The following is an 18,677-nucleotide window of genomic DNA, read 5'->3' as shown; positions in this document are numbered from 1 at the left end:
AACAGTCGCAAACAAAAGCAGCTGTGTGCACTGTGCATCCAGTGGTATTCAGAGGCAGGGACAAAGCTGCATACACCACACAACAAACCAAAAACTATCCAGAAAAGGTGCCTTTTATACCAGGGTTCTGGGCAGATGTGTGATTCTGGCATACATCAGGACTAAAGAAATCAGTTGTAAGCCTGAATGGTATAATGGAGAGAATAGTTCAGTGTTGTCAGTAAGATAATGTACACATTTCCATCCTCATATTGCAACATGGTGTGCATATTTAAGCTCGTTCATTTTCTCCCCTATGGGGAGAGTGAGGCATAAACCTGCTCTTACTGAAGCCAGACTCGTGACTGGGAGCAGCAGCAGTGGCTGGGTTAGGGAGCAGCAGCAGTGGCTGGGTTAGTGAGCAGCAGCAGTGGCTGGGTTAGTGAGCAGCAGCAGTGGCTGGGTTAGTGAGCAGCAGCAGTGGCTGGGTTAGTGTATGTTGGGTTTTATGTGGGTTTGGAATCTGGAATTACTCTGCATCAGGCCATTGCTCTACACAGACGAATGTGAGTGAGTCCATAGTGAGTGCCTTAGTCACTCAGACATGCTACTGCTAAACCTCTGTACTGACAAACCCAAACAACACAACACGACACTCAGATGCAGACACATCCTTCCCCAGATCTAAATACACGCTTTCACTGTGTTAGAAACGCACAATCTCAGGTGGTATCAGACATGAGACCACACTGCATAACATTTTTTCTATCATATGTGCATTATGTTCCAGAAGCCCACATCACATGAGTTTCCGTATGTCAGGCAAACACCTCTCTGAAGCTCCTCCCTCACCTTCAGGGTTCCACCAGTGTCACTTCCTAAACCATAACAATCAACAGTGCAATCAGTGATGCAGAGTGATTCTGCTGCCAAGCCCTGATCCTGGATCAGCTCTTATTTCTCAGTGTGGGTTAAGGTTTTAGCAGGTTAGTAGCAGGCTTCCCTGGCAGTGGCAGTAATGTGTGTCAGGAGTTCCTGAAGCAGGATACCTCAGTATCCCTAAGCCCAACCCTGGGGCACGGACAGTGGGGTCAGGTTGAAGGCCAGTTTCAGCCTAACTGCTGTTGCTCTTTTTCCTCCTTACACTGTTCATTTCAGAAAGTGTGGAATTTAGGAGAACCGCACCATAGAAAACTTGCTTAATTTTGTGATGCAGAGTTAGAGAGCAAAACTGAGTCTGCATATCTTCATGGTTCTGTGTTTTGGTCCCTCAAACAATAAGGAATCACCAAGGACCCACAGGTGGCATTTTAAATGGAAAACCTTCATTTTCTCAGTTAAACACAAAATCAAAATCAATTAAAAAAAAAACAAGAAATAACTAATAAACTGGCTAATCTCTGGTTTCCAGACCCCTCTATTCCTTTGTGAGAAGGAACACATCCCTCCCAGAGACAAGAAGTAACTTCAATGTTGAAATTGGTGACAAAGTAACCCCCCCCCCCCCCCCCAATCACTGTGGTTGCTACAGACAGCAAGACCAGACAGTGCCAGATCTAAAACCAGAAATGAAGTCTGATATATTGTAATGTTTCTGAAAGATCACTGCTAGGTTGCCTGTGCACTTAGTATTGAGGTATTGTGGTCTTAAGGAAAACTGTTACATAGTGTCCACTAAAACTATTCCTACCCTGTGCTTAGATTTATAAGTATTAGATTTGTATGTTCTGTTCTTATTATGTATCAGCTAAGCTTTATTGCTGATCCTCTTCTGGTTTATCTGAAATGAGTCCTGTGTTCACCTTAACCTCCACCTTAATATATTAACTTTAATGTCACTCTAGCAAGCGCTATAGAGTGCCCAGCTCATTCAAGGTGCGTTAATATACATTTCAAAACACTCATTTTAGCTTCAATGAACCTGTGCTGGATACAACAATTTGTCTGTCATATCCACTAAAATAAAATGATCCCCTTTAAATACATATCATGTGGCAAAATTTCCTTCAACAAAAGTATGGACATCTTAGTTTGATGACATCATCACTGAAGCTCTGCTTTAGAGGTGTATTGTTCCCACGCACACAAGACAGGTGTGCAGCAGTACAGGTGTGCTCCGGGCTGCGTGTTTCAGGCGCAGAGGCTGCTGCTCCTGCCTGTGTGACACTGACACACAGCCAGCTGTGCCCACCTGTCTGCAGACGATTGGCACAACAAAGCACTGGTCAGGGATCAGTGGACAACTTTTACTCAGAATGGCTGGGGTTAGGATTAGAGGTGGATAAGGCGGCCCTCAGTTCTTGTGGGTGGCCAAAGCCTCCACCTACTCTCTCAGTAGCTGTATGCACTCCACCCCCTCCCCTCTCCATGTCTGATCAGTAAATCCACTACTGAGGCTAACTGATCAGTGATCAGTGTGGAGCCAGGTGGCATCTAACAATTCTGCTGCTTTCACTGCGGTGTAGCTGGGTACAGTGACAGAAATCTCAGCATGTTTCTCCTGCTGACTTTAGCCATACACACAGGGCATGCTGGAGTTCTGCACAGGTCCCAGATGCTGAGCTGGATATGAGACTGTATAAGAGAGATATGTGGGCAGATTTACAGGCACTCCACACAGAAATAACCAAACAAACGAACAGGTTAACTGATGCCATTATCAGCAAAATAAACACCCTACTGCCCTGACTGGCTGAGATGCTCCACATGACCCGTCAGGGCAATCAAACGCAAATGTGTTTGATGAGGAGAATGACCCGTCCTTGTGTTGAAGCAGTTCTGTGGCTGGACTTGGGGGACAAGAGGACACTGATGGGGGAATGGGGGTGGGGGGGGGGGGGGGGGTGGTGGTGGGGGGGGGGTTAGAAGGTAAACCTCCTGCTGCTGCTGTGGCCCACTTTGTCCAGGTTGGGGTTACAGGCGAACTGAATCATGGGAGGGGGTCCGCACATCAGGATGAGGGTGTCGTCGGCCGGCGGGGGCAGGTGTTCTCTGATCATGTCCTCATTGATGAAGCCCTGGCTGTACTGCCAGTCTGGGGAGAGAACAGAGTGAATCTGAGGCGTAATCGCTGTGTGAGCAGCACTGGCTGTGTTTTCGCTCACTCACTGTCAGGATTTCAGCTCAAAACGACACTACAGGCTTCTGAGAAACAGGCTTTTTTTTTTTACTGTGTGAACAAATCTGTTTGCACAATCATTGTAACTGTGGTTGCATCAGGCTGAGTGATCCCACTGCATTTTTGGCCACAAACAGAATGAACTTTTTACTTGTGCAATACAGGTGAAATGTCACATGAAGCAAGGCCTTCCCTCACACATGGCCTGCTCAGCTAGGCTGTACCGTGGCCCTTCAGAGAGCCACAGGCGTAACAAACATGCTGGTCCTGTGTGGGCCAGCTTGGTCTTTAGCTTATGTAGCAGGTTCAGAGTATCCGCCCTAAGTGGGTGGGCCTTACCGTCAGGCACCCTGTCCAGGGTGAACCACAGCTTGAAGCGGGATGGGTGATTGGCCTGGATCTCCTCCAGCTCCGGCCTCAGTAGGATGTCCTTCTCTGTCTGAGGGGGACACAGTGAGACAGGAGCTGCTTCACTGCTACACAACAAAAACAAGCCCTCTTTCATCTGGGGGACTACCTTTGCATTTACCTTACGTAACATGAGGTGTACAGTCTGCAGTTGTTTTAACATTATCATGAAATGGCTATAATTCTGTTTTTCTCTGTAAGTTTTTTTCCTCGATTTAAGAGAAAGAACTCTTGAAGGAAGGCCTTTGACAATCATGGCTGGTCTGAAATATGTTCCTCTTCGAACACTCAAGAAACGAATGAATCCATTTGTTGTAGAAATCCCATCTTGCAGAAACACCCACACAATTCAACAGGATTTCCTCACTTTAAGAATGTGATGGGAGAGTATGACAATTGAGTAGAAAACATGGCATAAACATGGTTTTCAGGTCCAAAACATTTTCTTATATTAAAAAAAAAAATCAGATAATAATAATTACATAAATAAAGGAAAGACTGATTTTGTGGAATGCAGGAGCACAAGGTCTGTCAGGGTCACTCACCTGGTTGGCAAAGAGCAGGTAACACATGGTGTCATCCTGCGGATCCTTCATCACGGCGTTTATAATCTGCAGCATTGGTGTGATTCCTGCAGACAGACACACACACACGTCCAATCACAAGGCAGCAAACAGCACTGTGGGTGGGATCTTTCAGTGCCATTTTTCATGCCATGTTAATACCCTTGTGTTTCACTGTATTCATTAGAACTCTGATATACACAACACTGCACCTCTGATCATTTAATGCATTACCTCAGCCATTTAACTGGCAGGTAAAACCTGACTGCTAGCCTATATAACAAAGCTGCCAGTCTGCTGGTGCTGCCTGAAACAAACATTAATGCTGCCAGTTTTGGAATGCCACAATTAGCACAGGAAGAGTCCACTTACAGACTGTGATTCACCTGCGTTGTTTTTATCCCATTTCATTGAGTTCCCTGTAAAGAAGCCTTTGAAAATCTGAATGTAGAGAATACTCTGCCTCTCCCTAGAGGCCTGTAGAGCAGGTCTCCTGAAACAATAACAATCGCTGGATCTTGAAGGAGCTGAACTGGTTCAGCCCTGCAGTAGACTCAATAAAGCAGGGCAGAAAAAACCAGATCTTTATCAGGATATCATTGTTTGCTTTTCACCTTAAGCCTATAGCCACCGTTGATGTGAGTGAGTCTGACCCGGTGCTAGTCTGGGTTTCCCCAGCAACAACCTGGCTGTCTGCAAACACACCTGGCTTAGTAACTGACAGTTTGAGACTAGATGGAGATGGAGGGGCTTCATTGGCTGCCTGGAATGTATTGGATAGCTTATGCTAGTGCACACCTCAGGAGGTTCAGCCTGTCGTGCTCCAGTTTGCTGTCACCATCACTGGCTGATGGAAACGGAGAGGAAGTTTTGGGGCGTTTTCTGCGGATCTTAACCGGCAGAACACTGGAGTGTTTTCCGTGCCAGCTGAGGAGCCGTGGCAGTGACCCAAACGGGGCAGTGAGCGCTTCCACAGGGCGAGACAGAGGCTAAAACAGTCTTAGGTATAACCTGAAAGACTGAGGTCTCCTGGGCTTTACCAAAAGCATCACCTGTGAGCGCTCTCCCCCGGGCAGGGGCTGAGGTTAGGGGCTCACCTGTTCCCCCCGCTATCATGCCCACGTGCTTGGCTGTCTTGATTACAGGCTCCGACTTCTTGTCTGGCTTGATGGCAAACTTTCCTGCAGAAACAGTCATTTGCATGTTATGTGTTTTTTAAGCAAGAAAATGCATACTATAATAGCAATCCGTGATAATCCTATGCAGTATAATATGCCAAATCTGTTCAGTCATTGCTCTGGTCTAACCTACACTGGAAGGGCTGGTCTTCTCTTTTTTTAGTGGTCCAAACACCAAAGGTCTCAAGCTGTCAAAGGCTATCTCTGACTGTGTGCCAAATTTCAATGCAAAATTCCAACTCACTGGACCACAATGTGCCAAAGGAAATGTATGATTGTGGCATTCTGGATGTTGTGTATTAAAAATCTTTTTTTTTTTTCATAAATTTCTGGAGCATTTTTGGTGACAGTTGCAATGTATGATCTTTCATTAGCTGTATTTAAACTGAATACATTTGGCAGTGTAGTAGTGCAAGGCAGTACATTATTGACAGCAATCCTGCAGTTACAGCTGTAACTCCCAGATGCTTCACTGAAAATATACATGTTGCGGTTCCTGCTGGACCACTGCTTGGTAAAAAAAGTCCATAGGTCAGTAATCCCAGCTACTTTCTCACAAAATTTTCAATTTCTTTTCAAATACTCTCTAGAATTTTGAGCTATTACAACATAAACTCCTAATCAACCATCTTGGAAATTTAAGCAACATGTCATGTTAAATTTTACTGCTAGAATCCAATCTGTGAAGGGAAACATCCTAGGCATAAAAAATAAAATTGCATTTTTTTTTTGAAAATGACACATAATTAGTTTCCTTTACAACAATTATGTAAGGATAGTTTTTGCTGTGCGTGTGTGTAGCCTCTTTTAGCCCACAGCCACACAGGTTTGCAGGCTGGTTCTGTTATTTTTCTGAATAGCAGAGGGTAGGTTGTTGGTGAAATAAAACAGGAGCCAATAGCTTTGTGCGAGCTGTGAATCTGAATGTAAACCTCTCAGGTCAGCACTCATCTGACCTGTAATACAGGAGCTCACAGCTTTGCAGGCTGAAGCTCCTTTATCGGTGACCATGGTCACCATGATGGCTGTTGCTATTATAATCATTATTATTACCAACAATAACAGTGATAATGACAGTCTTATTGAGCAGGAGGAATCTAGTAGTTACAAAGACGACATCTTACTGGCTATGACAACAGTAACCAGCAGTCATTAGTCCTTCGATCTCAGTTCTCTTTCACAATGAAGAAGTATCTGTACTTATTGCACAAACCTTGGTCAACTGTGTAATACAGTTACAGTAGTGACACTGATGGAATAGGGTGTAAGATTAGCATTTATAACAAAAAAGTTGACTTTCACACTATTGTCTGACCTTAAAGGTCATAGATGGCTTGCACCAATCACAGCGCCAAGCTTAGTGAAGCACAGCCTGCTTCTTTGTGATGTCACCCGGAGAGTTCTGGCCCCGCCCCTCCACTCACCCCTGCCCTTATAAACAAGCAGCCCGCTCGGCCCGCGGAAGTCGATCGTGTCTCCGATGCGAAGGCTCTCCAGGTACTGAGACATCTTTCCACCCTCAGGGAACTTGGGGTTGACATTTCTGTAGTAAATCTTGAGCACAGGGTAGAGGGAAAAAGACATTTTAATGGATTCCTTGAAACGGGCGCAACACCAGTCGCAATCCACCCGACTAACATTTAACTCTTACAACACTAAAGAACAGCGCTATTCCAGAGCAGAACAGATCTACTCATTCAAACCACACCTCTTTACCTTGATAACCAGGTCTACAAAACCCTTGTCATCATCACTGGACACAGGTGTGTAGGGCCTGACCACCAGGTTCCCATCCACCTTGGCAGACAGGTAAATGTGTTGGCCTGGAAACAACAACACAGAGTCACATGACTTCAGGCCCCTCCATAGCAACAGTCAGTGGAGGTGACAATAAAATCAAATTAACAATGGGCTTATGCTAAATGCTCAAAGCATTCAAAGTATGCAAATGTAGACATGCAGTTTTTGTTCCAGCTAACTCTACATGAATTTGGCAGTAACTGACTCAGATGGGATCTGGACAGCAGTACAATGGTTTCAGTTTGAATGGAGAGGTTTGCACCATCTTACAGGTGTTAAACATATCCCTTTTATCACAGGTGCAAACACAGGCTCAGGGTTTTTCAACCGAAAATTAACTTACTGTCACATCAGCGTTTGTAATACTCTTGTGTCAACATGTGTCCTTATAATCATGACTGGGATGACAATGTTTTAAAAACTCAGTGTAATCTTAAATACTGTGGGTGTTGCTGTGAGAATCTGAGCTGTGCTAGCATGGTGTGAAAGAGGGCACTTCCATATGAGGGCAGATTCAGGGCTCAGACGGACTCACCGATGGGCAAGCCCAGGACGTGGTCTGGAGAGGGCAGGGCAAAACGGAACTTCCTGGTGTCATGGCTTATGATCTACAGTCGGGCCAAAACACATCGCTTCATTCACACATCCAGACCCAGTGTCACCTCAGAGCTCAGCCGTCCAGGTAACTACTGTTACGAGTATGCCACATGACGTATAGTTCATGCCCCCCTATCCCAGTACATCCTTGGAATCGATGTTTTATGTTTTATGAATACAAATGTATTAATATAAGAATATACATAAAAATGCCTTTATGATCTACGATTAAAAGAAACCATGCCCTCCAATCGAAACCCCCCTTGAAAGCATGAGCTGGTGCCAGCGTTATTAATGTGTCAGTAACTACTAATGTATCTAATATTTGTCCAAATTAGAAGTTATAAACATTTGGAATACAATGGTATTTCTTGGCAATACTGAAGACAGCCACTATAGAAGATTTTATTTCCTTTTCCATTTGCAGTTGTGTAAGGTACGCATTTTCCTGAAATGCCCCCTAAAATTACCCTGCATCCTTTGCACTTTGGATGGCTACTGCCCCCTTGTATCTATAGTCTCTATAACAGTGCAGTGCTGTATCCATCTCACAGAAAAAGCAATGTTAGAAATATCCATAGAGCATCTTAATGGATAACTTTTGGTGGTAATTCCCAAGTAATTAGCACATGCTTGTTTATTGATATGACTAGAAAGATACAATACGGTTTTCATTAGGTACAATTGCTCTAGAAACTGCCCCAATGATCATCCTTAAAAAGATTACAGATTACCTCTTTGTCCACAAGCCGCAAGGCATACTTGACATTGGGGTCCTCAAGAGTTATAGGAAGCTTCTTCTTTGAGAAGAAAAGACTGAAGATGATATTGAGGATGTTGTCAATACAGCTTCGAATTAGCTGAAATCAGAAGAAAAAAAATGTGGATTAGTATTATATGAATAGAGCCAAAAGGTTTTCATGCCAAATGGCTGAGCTACAAACAAGAGTACATGTAATATTTGAGAGATATAGGCAATATCACCCTCTAATAAAGTGTACACAAATCTTGATTATAAAAGTATTCCTAGAGCCGACAGTAGATTACGCCATACTGCCTATAGCTGGGTGTGGCCAGAGTCCGAGAGCCATGGCAAGTGAAATGTACTGTATCTAATGTGAAGTAAATTGTAGGATTGCTGTCAAAAACATTTGCCAACAGATCTGCTCCTGGCATGGAACCTCCAGATGACCAAACGTCTGAAAATGCCATTCCGGCTGGAAAGCAGAGGACCTTTTCCAGAGTAACTTTTATTTCCACTTGTCTGCTTTGCACAGCTGGATAGCTTGATACAGTTAATGTTATGAAAGCAGGTTAAGTGTTTTGTGCACGGGTTTCATAGCAGTGCCCAGCCTAGGACAGGCAACCTTCAGCTGCAAAGCCAGACTGAACCACTGGAAAGCCGTTCAGAGCTACTGAATAATAGCTGTGCTTCATGGGGCAGACACCTGGGTTACTCTGAATCCACAAGCTGTTTTAATAGGGTATTAATGAACCAATCAGTTTTTATTTGTTATAGCTCATCGAAATTGTCACAAAGTGCTGAACATGTAGCATAGTGCATTTTAAAAAAATAAAAAACTCAGGGTGTAATCGCTAAAAGCCAAATGTTTTTCATTCTGTGCGAATTCCATAGTAATATCTCTCTCCTAACCATGCTGTGCAACACTGGTCTCAGATCAGCGGATACCCAGCACGCCAGTGAAACACTGTGCGTGGCTTATTGTCCATATCCGTACGCAGCTGATTGGTGCAGAGCTGTGTTCTAACTATCGGTGCATCATCTATTTTCTTCCCCCGCCACTTCCTTTCTCCGTTCATAATCTGATAGCTAGGCTATGCGGTGCGCACGTGTGAACCGAAACCATTGTTATTATCGGTACAAATACAGAAAATAGCACAAGGAAGCAACTGCAAATAGCAAATGCACACGGTCAGCGGCACGCTACATATCTAAGATCGCTTACGCATGCGAAGATAGCTAGCCAGACAGCATCACTTAAAAATATACACCGTTCTTCTGCACTTCCGTAGCAAATTCTGACTTATATTTAGTGCCGGATTCCTGACATCCCGCCAACGATTTATCAGTATAATAGCTATCTGGCTAACTGCGTTATAGCACATAGCACTGACACCAAGGGTTCAACTTGGCATGGAACAGGCGTAGGTATATACCACAGTAAGTTCAATACAGCAATATTACATTACCATTACCTTGCTACACAGTATTGTAACGAAACGTCCGATTTGCTTAACTTTACACCTGTGCAGAAACATCTAGGGAGAAACCGGTCTCTCGCTAAACAGTGTCTCTGTGTCACTGTGTTCATAAAGCCAATGCAAGTAAACGACACCACGCAAGCTGACACACTCACCCCGCGAATGTAATCGAACATTTTTGATGTGGGAACTTTTCAGCCGAATTGCGCCAAAGTTTCCTCCTCGATCTCTACTGTACCTCCCCGCTGATAAGCGCAGCGACCCCACCCACAGTGCATGGCACGTCCACACGCTCCGCCCTACACTCCTCCGAAAAGGGAAGCGGCACCGCCCCCAGCGCAACGCAGCCAATAGCACCGCGTCTAAAAGAGTCTGCGGCCAAAGATCACGCCTACGGGCCAAAACACGAGAGGGCGTGTTCGTCAGACTGATACTCTTATTGGACAATAGTTTTGATTGACAACTGCTTGCAGACCTGTAGTCATTTGAGGACTTTTGAAGATTTTAAGATTTTAAGATTCTTCGCTATTTTCAAGTAGAAATATAAATTTACATGATGCAGTGTATTTTCCAATGTTTCATTCAACCAGAAATAAAATTAGTCTTTTCAAATGTTGACATAGATACAACACATCACTTAAAGCCACTGAACTGAAATAACCTTTTCAAAAAAAAAACTTGCTGCAAGAGACATTGCTGTTAAGGACAAATTTGCGTTTGGAATTTGCATCTGTGTACCTGCTGTTGTGTGAAATGCAAACAGCTGTATTAACAGGTTGCTGAATGTCATGCCCCTTGTTTGAAACAACAGGAAGAAGTTTGTTTAGGATATTGTTCGTGTTTTGGCTCTTGATTGGACATGGAGATTTCTTCCTATGAAAGTACAGAAGTCCTGTTCCAGGGAAACTGGACTCAATGCATTTCCATTCAGCCACCGTGAAAGGATGCAACTTTCTAACTTCTCTTAGTGACTGGAATTTAGGAAGTGCGCTGTATTTTACATCTAGCCCGTGGCACTGTTTTCTGCATTAACCCCTGAGAACCCTGTAGTATTTCCGGATATGCGGAGCTGTCTGTCTCCTCAGCCAGACGCTTTCACATCTCAGACAGTATTACTGAGTCGCAGTCAGCAGTCAAGAAGACATTGTGCTTGTATCTTACTGATGGTCGTTAGTTACGTCAAAAATGATCAAATGTCCCAATATCGGAAATAAACCATAACTTTTGTGGAGGAATTGTTTCAATGAAGTGTTTTTGGCATATGGCCAGCTGTCACAAGTGCATTGCAGTAAAAATGTCCTTTCCTAATAACCGTAACAGCCACTCTTTCATTCGTTAAAATAAGTAGCGTGTACAGTACGAAACACTGCCGTTTAAAGCAAAGCAATTGCAGAATAATGTCCTGGCAATCCTAGAAATGTCATGTGGGTGCGCTCTGTAGTATTTACAACGGTGTTATGGTCACTGAACATCACATCCTGACCACAAGTCTCTCTGTGGTCAACCCACAGGAACACGACGACGCCCAGAAAACGATCTGCGTGGGAGTAAATAGTCTTGAAATTAAAGTTCTTTGCTGACACGCAGTTGTAGCGGAGGGTCGTCGGCGCACAGCCAATCACCTCTTAGCCAGATGAGTCTGGGGGCAGGAACATAACCGCCCAAGCAGGCACGGGAAGGCGTGGTCTCATTATCCTTTAATTATTATTGGACAATGTGTGCAGCATTCGTGTGATGGAAAGCTGGGCTAACTGTTGAGGTACCGTTACCGTAATGAGAGGGAGTTGAGCGATGAGGAAGGAGCTGTGTGCGTTCTGTTACTGAAGTTTACAGGAGTAACCGACAATGGCACGGGGGTAAGATGCGTTTAAGTCGTGTTTCATATAGATATAGTTTATAACTCGCGACTGTGCAAATTCTCCCGCTTGTTTTTATTGAAATCATTAGAGGATGTCAGGATATATAGTGAAAAGTTGCTTTATTTTGCAATAAATCGTGTAAAGTCGTGTCTTTTTGTAATTAATATATAGCTGCATCAGACGTTTGCTTTTGATTGTAAAATGACAAAACTGACAAGGCTGTGTTTCCTATTTTGCGTCGTATACTGAATAGCATGTGACAGTTACGTCATGTGTATATAGCTTGTTATGTTTTTATTATCTTAATACATGTAATTTATGTTACATTTTTGTTTGCTCCGTTGTCAAAATGTATTGATGGTCATACTTACATCTTGTAGTTGAGATTTTGCACACTTTCTGCGCAGTTATCATCTGCAACTTTAAATCTTGTAGCGGGTGTAGAGTTGAAAATTAATAGGGTGTTTAGATGTCTAGTAGGCTCTTTACATCATGTGTGTAGATGTTTAATGCGCCAGCGGCCGTCTCAGGTCCATCGATTTTTGTTTTCAGTTTGGATATCCTCTTCAGTAATTGCAACTATGCATGTTACAGACCCAGCTGCGGAGCAATGCCATGACTAGTCTCTTTGTGAAGAACACACTGTTCATTATTTCTGGGAGCATATGAAAGCACTCAAGCTGCTAACTGCATTTTCACTGAAGTCAAAACAGATTCAGAATGAACAGGTGGCATTCAAAGGGCTGAGATCCTCACAGTTTCATTTCCTTGAAAATGAAATTGGTTTAGTTGTGTCATTTCCTGAAGCAAGTCGTCTGAGTAGTCATGCATCCTGTGTTTGGGTGAGGGGTAGGGTGGCACAGTGGACGATGAAAGTGTGTTTCTCGAGCTGCTCTTGCTGGACTCCAGCCCGGTCCTGTCATTGTGAGCAGCTGTTCTGATTGCACACAGACCTTTCATTCAGCAGGTGACAATTACATGGGAGTGGCCACCTGTGGAGGATAGCATAAACTCACCTGGGTCTGCATATTATTAGAGCTGAAACAGCCCGGATCTCGCGACACTGGCTGTGTGTACATGTAAACTAAAGTCGGTATCTGGAGCAGTAGGCCTGTGGGCCTTGCTGCCTCTCCTTGGACCTCATTATTTTCACACCTGAGAGCTCCATGTTACTGGCACCAGTGAGCTGGAAGCCTCACGTTCACACGGGTCACGTTTACTGTATTTACTGCATATTCTGTTATCTGGATGAACCCCGGCTGGATCCGTGCGCATACTATGCAGATGCTCAGCTTCAGCACAATGCCCAGTTAATGTTGTTTTATTTGGTACTGGAAGCCCATGTTGAATATCTGCAGCCACTGTTCAGTCTTCTGTATTGTTCTCCTCTTGCCGGGTTTTTTGTTGATTCATTTGCTAACATATATATGATAAGTATGGCATTATTAAGGATTAATTTTTTTTCTTCTACTGTAGGGAAGCTGTGAACCAGGAGCTGTCTGCTGTTCTGAATGAGCTGTGGAAACTGGATGTGAACCGGCTGAAACCAGGGAAGGACTACACCATATCCCTGCAGGTGTGGTCCTCAGTATTATCTCACCTCCCATGGTGAAGATCAGGGGCTCCTGCTGCAGTACACACCCTGCCACACTGACACCTGGTATAACCCTGCAGCTACAACAGATATTCAAAACATTTCAGACATGTTAAGACTGTTAGGCCGTAACAGCCCCACGGTTCATTCAGGATATATCCCATAAAGCACTTGTTTTTGTGTCTCCAGCGGCATTCGTTTCATTTTATTTATTCATTAAATCAGGTATAAATATGTGTTTTCAACTTTTTTGCCCAATGCTGAAAATAATCTCAAATTTGAAATTGCAACTGTATGTTAGACTGAATGTTAGCTGCATGATTTGGAAACATAAAGCAGGAAAATAATGTGAGGCCCCTGAGTGGAAATGGTTATTGAACTGCAGACCATAAGCTCCTGGAGCTGGCTGTTTCCTCCTCATGGCCAGTGTTCAGACTGGCTCAGGACTGTGCTGCCTGGGTCTCTGTGCACTGTTCAGCACTGGGCCGAGGTAGTTTCTCGTGATACTAAAGGGTTGTTTTCCTGGCTGTGTGTTTTTCCTTTGTCCTTTTGTGGTGGAGAGCACATTGAGGAAGAACATCTGTTGTTGATTTTTCTCTTGTAAGTGCACATGCTCCAGAGAGATTGCCCCTCCCTCGCAGTGAGTTTGGGATGCACGCGTGCTTCATGTGCAGTGGTGCTGTGGTTGTCATGTAATGCTGAAAGCTGCGCTGTGATTGGTGCAGGGGAAGGCGGGGTACGTGGCGCAGGGCAGCAACAGCGCCAGGGATCGGGCCCGGGATCCTCTCTTCTCCTTCGTCAATGAGGACAAACTGAGGAGCATCGAGACCTACGCTCGTGAGTGTCCTGACCAATCACACGCAGCGTCTACTGCCGACCCACCAATCACCTGCAGCTTCTGAAGACAGACTCAGAAAGGGTCAAACTTCAATTCAATTCAATTCAATTCATGATGTATTCTGATTTTTTATATTATTTACAGTATGCTACAATATGCTATGATGTTACAATGTTAAGCTAAGCCTTATTTAAAAACATGAACACTGCTAAAAATAGAAACATTTGAAGCACAGAAAGTGTCATGTTTGAGTTGATGAAACTGCCAGGTTTCTACTTTCAGAGTGTACAGCCAGCCTCTGGTAAGAAATGGGAAAATTAGCCAGTATAAAATAAGGGAATCTCAAGGTGATCTTAATGTATCCCATGGTGCCAAAAGTGTCAGTACATTATTGCTGTACAGCTTCCTTTGTGATGTAAAGTTCCACTGCCCTGGACTCAGGCCTTTGTGTCAGAATCTGAGCTGGGTGAGAGTGTCCAGCCACACACACAGACTGAGTGACTCCATAGCTGAAGTATCCCTGTGATCATGGTCTCTCTGCAGACTTCATAAACCTGCTGGATAACTATGAGATGTCCACCGGCCTGTCAGAGACCGTCACCTCTCAGGAGCTGCAGGAGAACCACCTCTTCCTGGATGCCATTTTGGAGACGGAGGTCATGAAGGTAACACACCTGTGGCGCAGGCCCAGAACTTCAGCTCAAATCATTTAATGTGCTTATAATTACCTACCCCAACAAGGTATATTCAGCTATATTCAGGTATTAATGGGCATATAATTACCTACACCAACAAGGTGTATTCAGCTATTAATGTGCTTATAATTACCTGCCCCAACAAGGTATATTCAGCTATATTCAGCTATTAATGTGCATATAATTACCTACCCCAACAAGGTGTATTCAGCTGTTAATGTGCATATAATTACCTGCCCCAACAAGGTGTATTCAGCTATATTCAGCTATTAATGTGCATATAATTACCTGCCCCAACAAGGTGTATTCAGCTATTAATGTGCATATAATTACCTGCCCCAACAAGGTGTATTCAGCTATTAATATGCATATAATTACCCGCCCCAACAAGGTGTATTCAGTTGTTATGCTATTATATTAGGCCTACAGGTTTAATTACTGAATCGCTAAAGGTCATGATTGTGGTTTTAATGTTGCAACATGTGGGAAAGAGTAAGAGGGGACAGTGAGTATAAAAATGATGATATCTGTAGATATACCTGCATGCTCTAGGAAGCGTGTGCACTCTGTTGGAATGTAAAATCATTTGATCAGGAGCACTTGCTCTACATCCCTCTCTGAGCTGTAAGGAAATATATATGTTGCTTTCAGAGTCTGGTATTGCTGCACAGCCTCTTGCTGAAATATGAAGGAAATTTACAAAAATTACAAAGTGTTTTGTGTAAGCTGGAGAAATATCTCAGATGTCCTGAAGTGAGAAACTGTCTGTGTGCTGTAGTGGTCATGCTGTCCTCAGCTGTACTCATAACCCTGTGCAGCACACAGGTGGGATTTGCACAGGCATGTTTTGGCTGGTCGGCCTCTGCCTCCAGGCACAGGGAGGGTTATATAAGACCCTCTCATTCGGCTGATCTGTCCATGCGTGAAAATGCACACACGCAGAGAGTTGAAAATTGACATTTTACAGCTGACATTTATTTTGGCTAGTCACAGATTTTGTTCTTGCTTACTAATGGTGACTCACTAAAGGTTACTAACCCTTAAGTTTAGATTCCCAAGAATGTGACGATATGCATCATGGAAACATGGTGAAAAGATGGTGAAAGATGGTGAAGGATGGTGAAAGATGGTGAAGGATGGTGAAAGATGGTCGGCAATATCAGCTGCAGTTTGTTTCCTCTGATTATGCTACTTAACGGTGTGGAGTACATCAAAGTGCTGTCTTTGGTTTTAATTACATTTCTGAACAGCAGAGGGCGCAATAAACAAGTAAAATTGTTCCATCTCATGTAGCAATACTTTGTGGCTTTGTGGAAATCATTCTGAATTTGGGCAACCACTTTTAAAAGCTGAGTTTTGTCATTTATTTATAAGTCTTTATAACAAGAGATTTTTAAAAGAAATTGTTAAAAAAATATATTGTTTTTGCACTATTAAGACCATTTGTTGTTCATAATGTGTGCTTTTTGCTGTAGCGTGCGCACAGGTACCTCGTCAGTAAGGGGAAGTCTCCAGCAGACGAGAGGCAGTTTAAGGACCAGCTGTATGACATCTGGTTCCGCCTGTACCACCGAGACAGGAGTGGAGGGTGGGTATTCCTGCAGTGCAAACCTCCTGCGGCTCTGTGTCCCATTTCAATGCACATAATGCACTTCTGTGAAAAGTACAGTCAGTGAGTAAGGTAACAGTATATGTAACAGTTTGGTAACAGTATATGCCCTTTCCAACGTGTGTAAAAACCAGCAGTCGGCAGGCATCTAACTCTGAGTATGAAGCATGGTGAGACTCGGGCTCTGGTGGGAAATGCGGCTGTTTGTGGCCTCTGCAGAGAGGACTCCTGCGGCTTTGAGCACGTGTTCGTCGGAGAGACAAAGCGCGGGAAGGAGATCATGGGCTTCCACAACTGGGTGCAGTTCTACCTGCAGGAGAAGCACAAGCACGTGGACTACAAGGGCTACAAAGCCAGGGCCAACAAAGACCAGGTACAGACGCCTTGGCCCTGTCTTCATGTTCCCAGGAGATTCACATAATGTATCTCCCAGTAACAGCGCCCTGTCGCTACTGAAGGACTCCAAGTGCTGGAGAGTGCAGAGAGGGAGGGTAGGGGATGATGCTATGCACTGATCACAGATCAGGTCATCTCACCCTCATCCTTCACTTAAAAACAATGGGCAACTGGCCTGGGACCCGTGCTGGGTCCAGTGCTTTAGAATACACAGAAGATCACAAACTCTTTTGAAGTGAAGGTTGTTCAGGTTTTAAGTTTTAGTTCAACTTTTAAGTTCAGATTTTTGCATGAATATATACCATAAAACGTATTCAACATAAAATGTATGAAATCTGTGTTCTCCTTTGACAAGAATTGCTATACATTTGTTGCCTATTAACTGCGTTTAAATTGTAAGGTTTATTAGTGTATGTTTTTGATGTTTCAGCTTCTGCTTGGCTGTGCTAATCCTCAGGTTCTTATGGTCAGATTTACTCTCATATATCTATGTTAACACCACTGGTTGCCTGCAGCCAGATCTACCTTTGTATATCTATGTTAACACCATTGGTTGCCTGCTGCCAGATCTACTTTTGTATATCTATGGTAACAATGCTGGTTTCCTGCAGCCTGATGAGGACGACCATGTGCTGAACCTGCAGTTCAGCTGGAAGGGCCTGGTGAAGCCCGTGGGCAGCTCCTTCATCGGGGTGAGCCCTGAGTTCGAGGTAGCCCTCTTCACCATTGTCTTCCTCATTTCCAACGAGAAGGTGACCAATGTCATCGTGAAGGTGGACGAGTATCACCTGGAGGTGGTGGTGTACCGGCACGGCCGCTCCATTGGGACCTCCTACCCTAAACTGCTGAGCAGCAACAACAGGCCCCTGTAGCACCACACCCACTGTACATGTAATTAGTGACCCAAAATCACTGACCTGAGATCAGCTTTAGCTATTTGCAGGAAATGATTCAGGGCTGGACAGCTGATCCCTGATCAGTGCACTATACTACTCTCAGGTTACCCCAGTCCCTGATCCCTGGTGTCCAGTCTTGCCTAAGCGTCCACTGTGGACATCTTTGCACTTGCTTTCAGATAGGTGTATGAACCTCCTTAAGATTGAATTTAGTCATCTGCAGACAGTCTGCCTGTATTAACAATGAGTATTAAAGCCAAGATTAGCTTTTAACTCAATGCGCTCAATATCAACTATACTTGTTCATGCTCTATGCAGTCAGTCATACAACAAGCCTGTTATGTATCTATAACCAAAGATTAGTCCTAGGTTCAGTTTCAGCCACATATTAATGTATTTGTATTATTTTTTCTGGTCCTACTACCTTTCAGATTGTATGTAATCATATTTTACTCTAGGCTTCCGTAAGCATGAGACATTCCCACATGAGAGCTGACAGCAAAATATCCTCAGTTTCAGTTACCATGTTGGTAAAGATTTCAGTTTCTCTTTTTGCATGTCACACTCCATATCATGTTAAAATCATTTCAGATGTTTTTTTGTGCTGTTAGAATTGCACATTCTTAAGACATTTTTTGTTTCACGTTTATGTATTTATGGCAGTAAATTTATTTTTAAAACGGTCACCACTAATACCATTTTTATGCAGCATTTTTTCTAACTAAGACTGAAGGTGAAGAAATGCTGTTGGTTTTTTGGTAAACCTGACATACTAGCTATTGATGGGTTCTATTTTCCATTTTCCATAATAGATTTGTTCAGTGTGACTGAAACTATGCAACATTTGTTTAAACGTAATTGAATTCAAGGAACTCCTATGCTGAAGAAGGTTTAGTCAACCAGGCTTTTATTTTTCTCTCACCT

At 43.7% G+C, this 18,677-nt stretch overlaps 2 protein-coding genes across 2 annotated transcripts; one reads left to right on the top strand and one right to left on the bottom strand.

The window, feature by feature from the left end:
- Positions 1-2,824: 2,824 nt before the first annotated feature.
- LOC118772047 (NADH-cytochrome b5 reductase 3) lies at positions 2,825-10,123 on the bottom strand. The gene is made up of 9 exons (XM_036520287.1): positions 10,022-10,123; positions 8,378-8,503; positions 7,582-7,654; positions 6,963-7,069; positions 6,671-6,800; positions 5,166-5,249; positions 4,051-4,136; positions 3,437-3,536; positions 2,825-3,013 (listed from the first exon to the last, which is right to left on the bottom strand). Exons 1-9 carry the CDS (start codon positions 10,040-10,042, stop codon positions 2,841-2,843), a joined length of 900 nt encoding a protein of 299 aa, XP_036376180.1. The 5' UTR covers positions 10,043-10,123; the 3' UTR covers positions 2,825-2,840.
- A 1,501-nt stretch (positions 10,124-11,624) lies between these two features.
- LOC118772122 (poly(U)-specific endoribonuclease-C-like) lies at positions 11,625-18,315 on the top strand. Its single transcript, XM_036520385.1, has 7 exons — positions 11,625-11,722; positions 13,202-13,301; positions 14,045-14,156; positions 14,701-14,822; positions 16,328-16,440; positions 16,681-16,834; positions 17,469-18,315. The coding sequence occupies exons 1-7, from the start codon at positions 11,712-11,714 to the stop codon at positions 17,727-17,729; spliced, it is 873 nt and encodes a 290-aa protein (XP_036376278.1). The 5' UTR covers positions 11,625-11,711; the 3' UTR covers positions 17,730-18,315.
- Positions 18,316-18,677: the final 362 nt, after the last annotated feature.

The sequence above is a fragment of the Megalops cyprinoides genome, chromosome 25, assembly GCF_013368585.1.
Source record: "Megalops cyprinoides isolate fMegCyp1 chromosome 25, fMegCyp1.pri, whole genome shotgun sequence".
NCBI classification, from domain to species: Eukaryota; Metazoa; Chordata; class Actinopteri; order Elopiformes; family Megalopidae; genus Megalops; species Megalops cyprinoides.
Note: the sequence above shows the minus strand (reverse complement) of the source record. Positions and strands in the feature narration are given on the sequence as shown.

Bases quoted from the DNA above. Each gene is read 5' to 3' on its own strand.
- LOC118772047 (XM_036520287.1), bottom strand. From the start codon at position 10,042: ATGTTCGATTACATTCGCGGG. The intron at 8,504-10,021 runs GTGAGTGTGTCA...TTCTGATTTCAG, and splicing joins TGTTCGATTACATTCGCGGG to CTAATTCGAAGCTGTATTGA. The intron at 7,070-7,581 runs GTGAGTCCGTCT...TGTTGTTTCCAG, and splicing joins CGTCCTGGGCTTGCCCATCG to GCCAACACATTTACCTGTCT.
- LOC118772122 (XM_036520385.1), top strand. The intron at 14,157-14,700 runs GTGAGTGTCCTG...GTCTCTCTGCAG, and splicing joins GAGCATCGAGACCTACGCTC to ACTTCATAAACCTGCTGGAT. The intron at 16,441-16,680 runs GTGGGTATTCCT...TGGCCTCTGCAG, and splicing joins CACCGAGACAGGAGTGGAGG to AGAGGACTCCTGCGGCTTTG.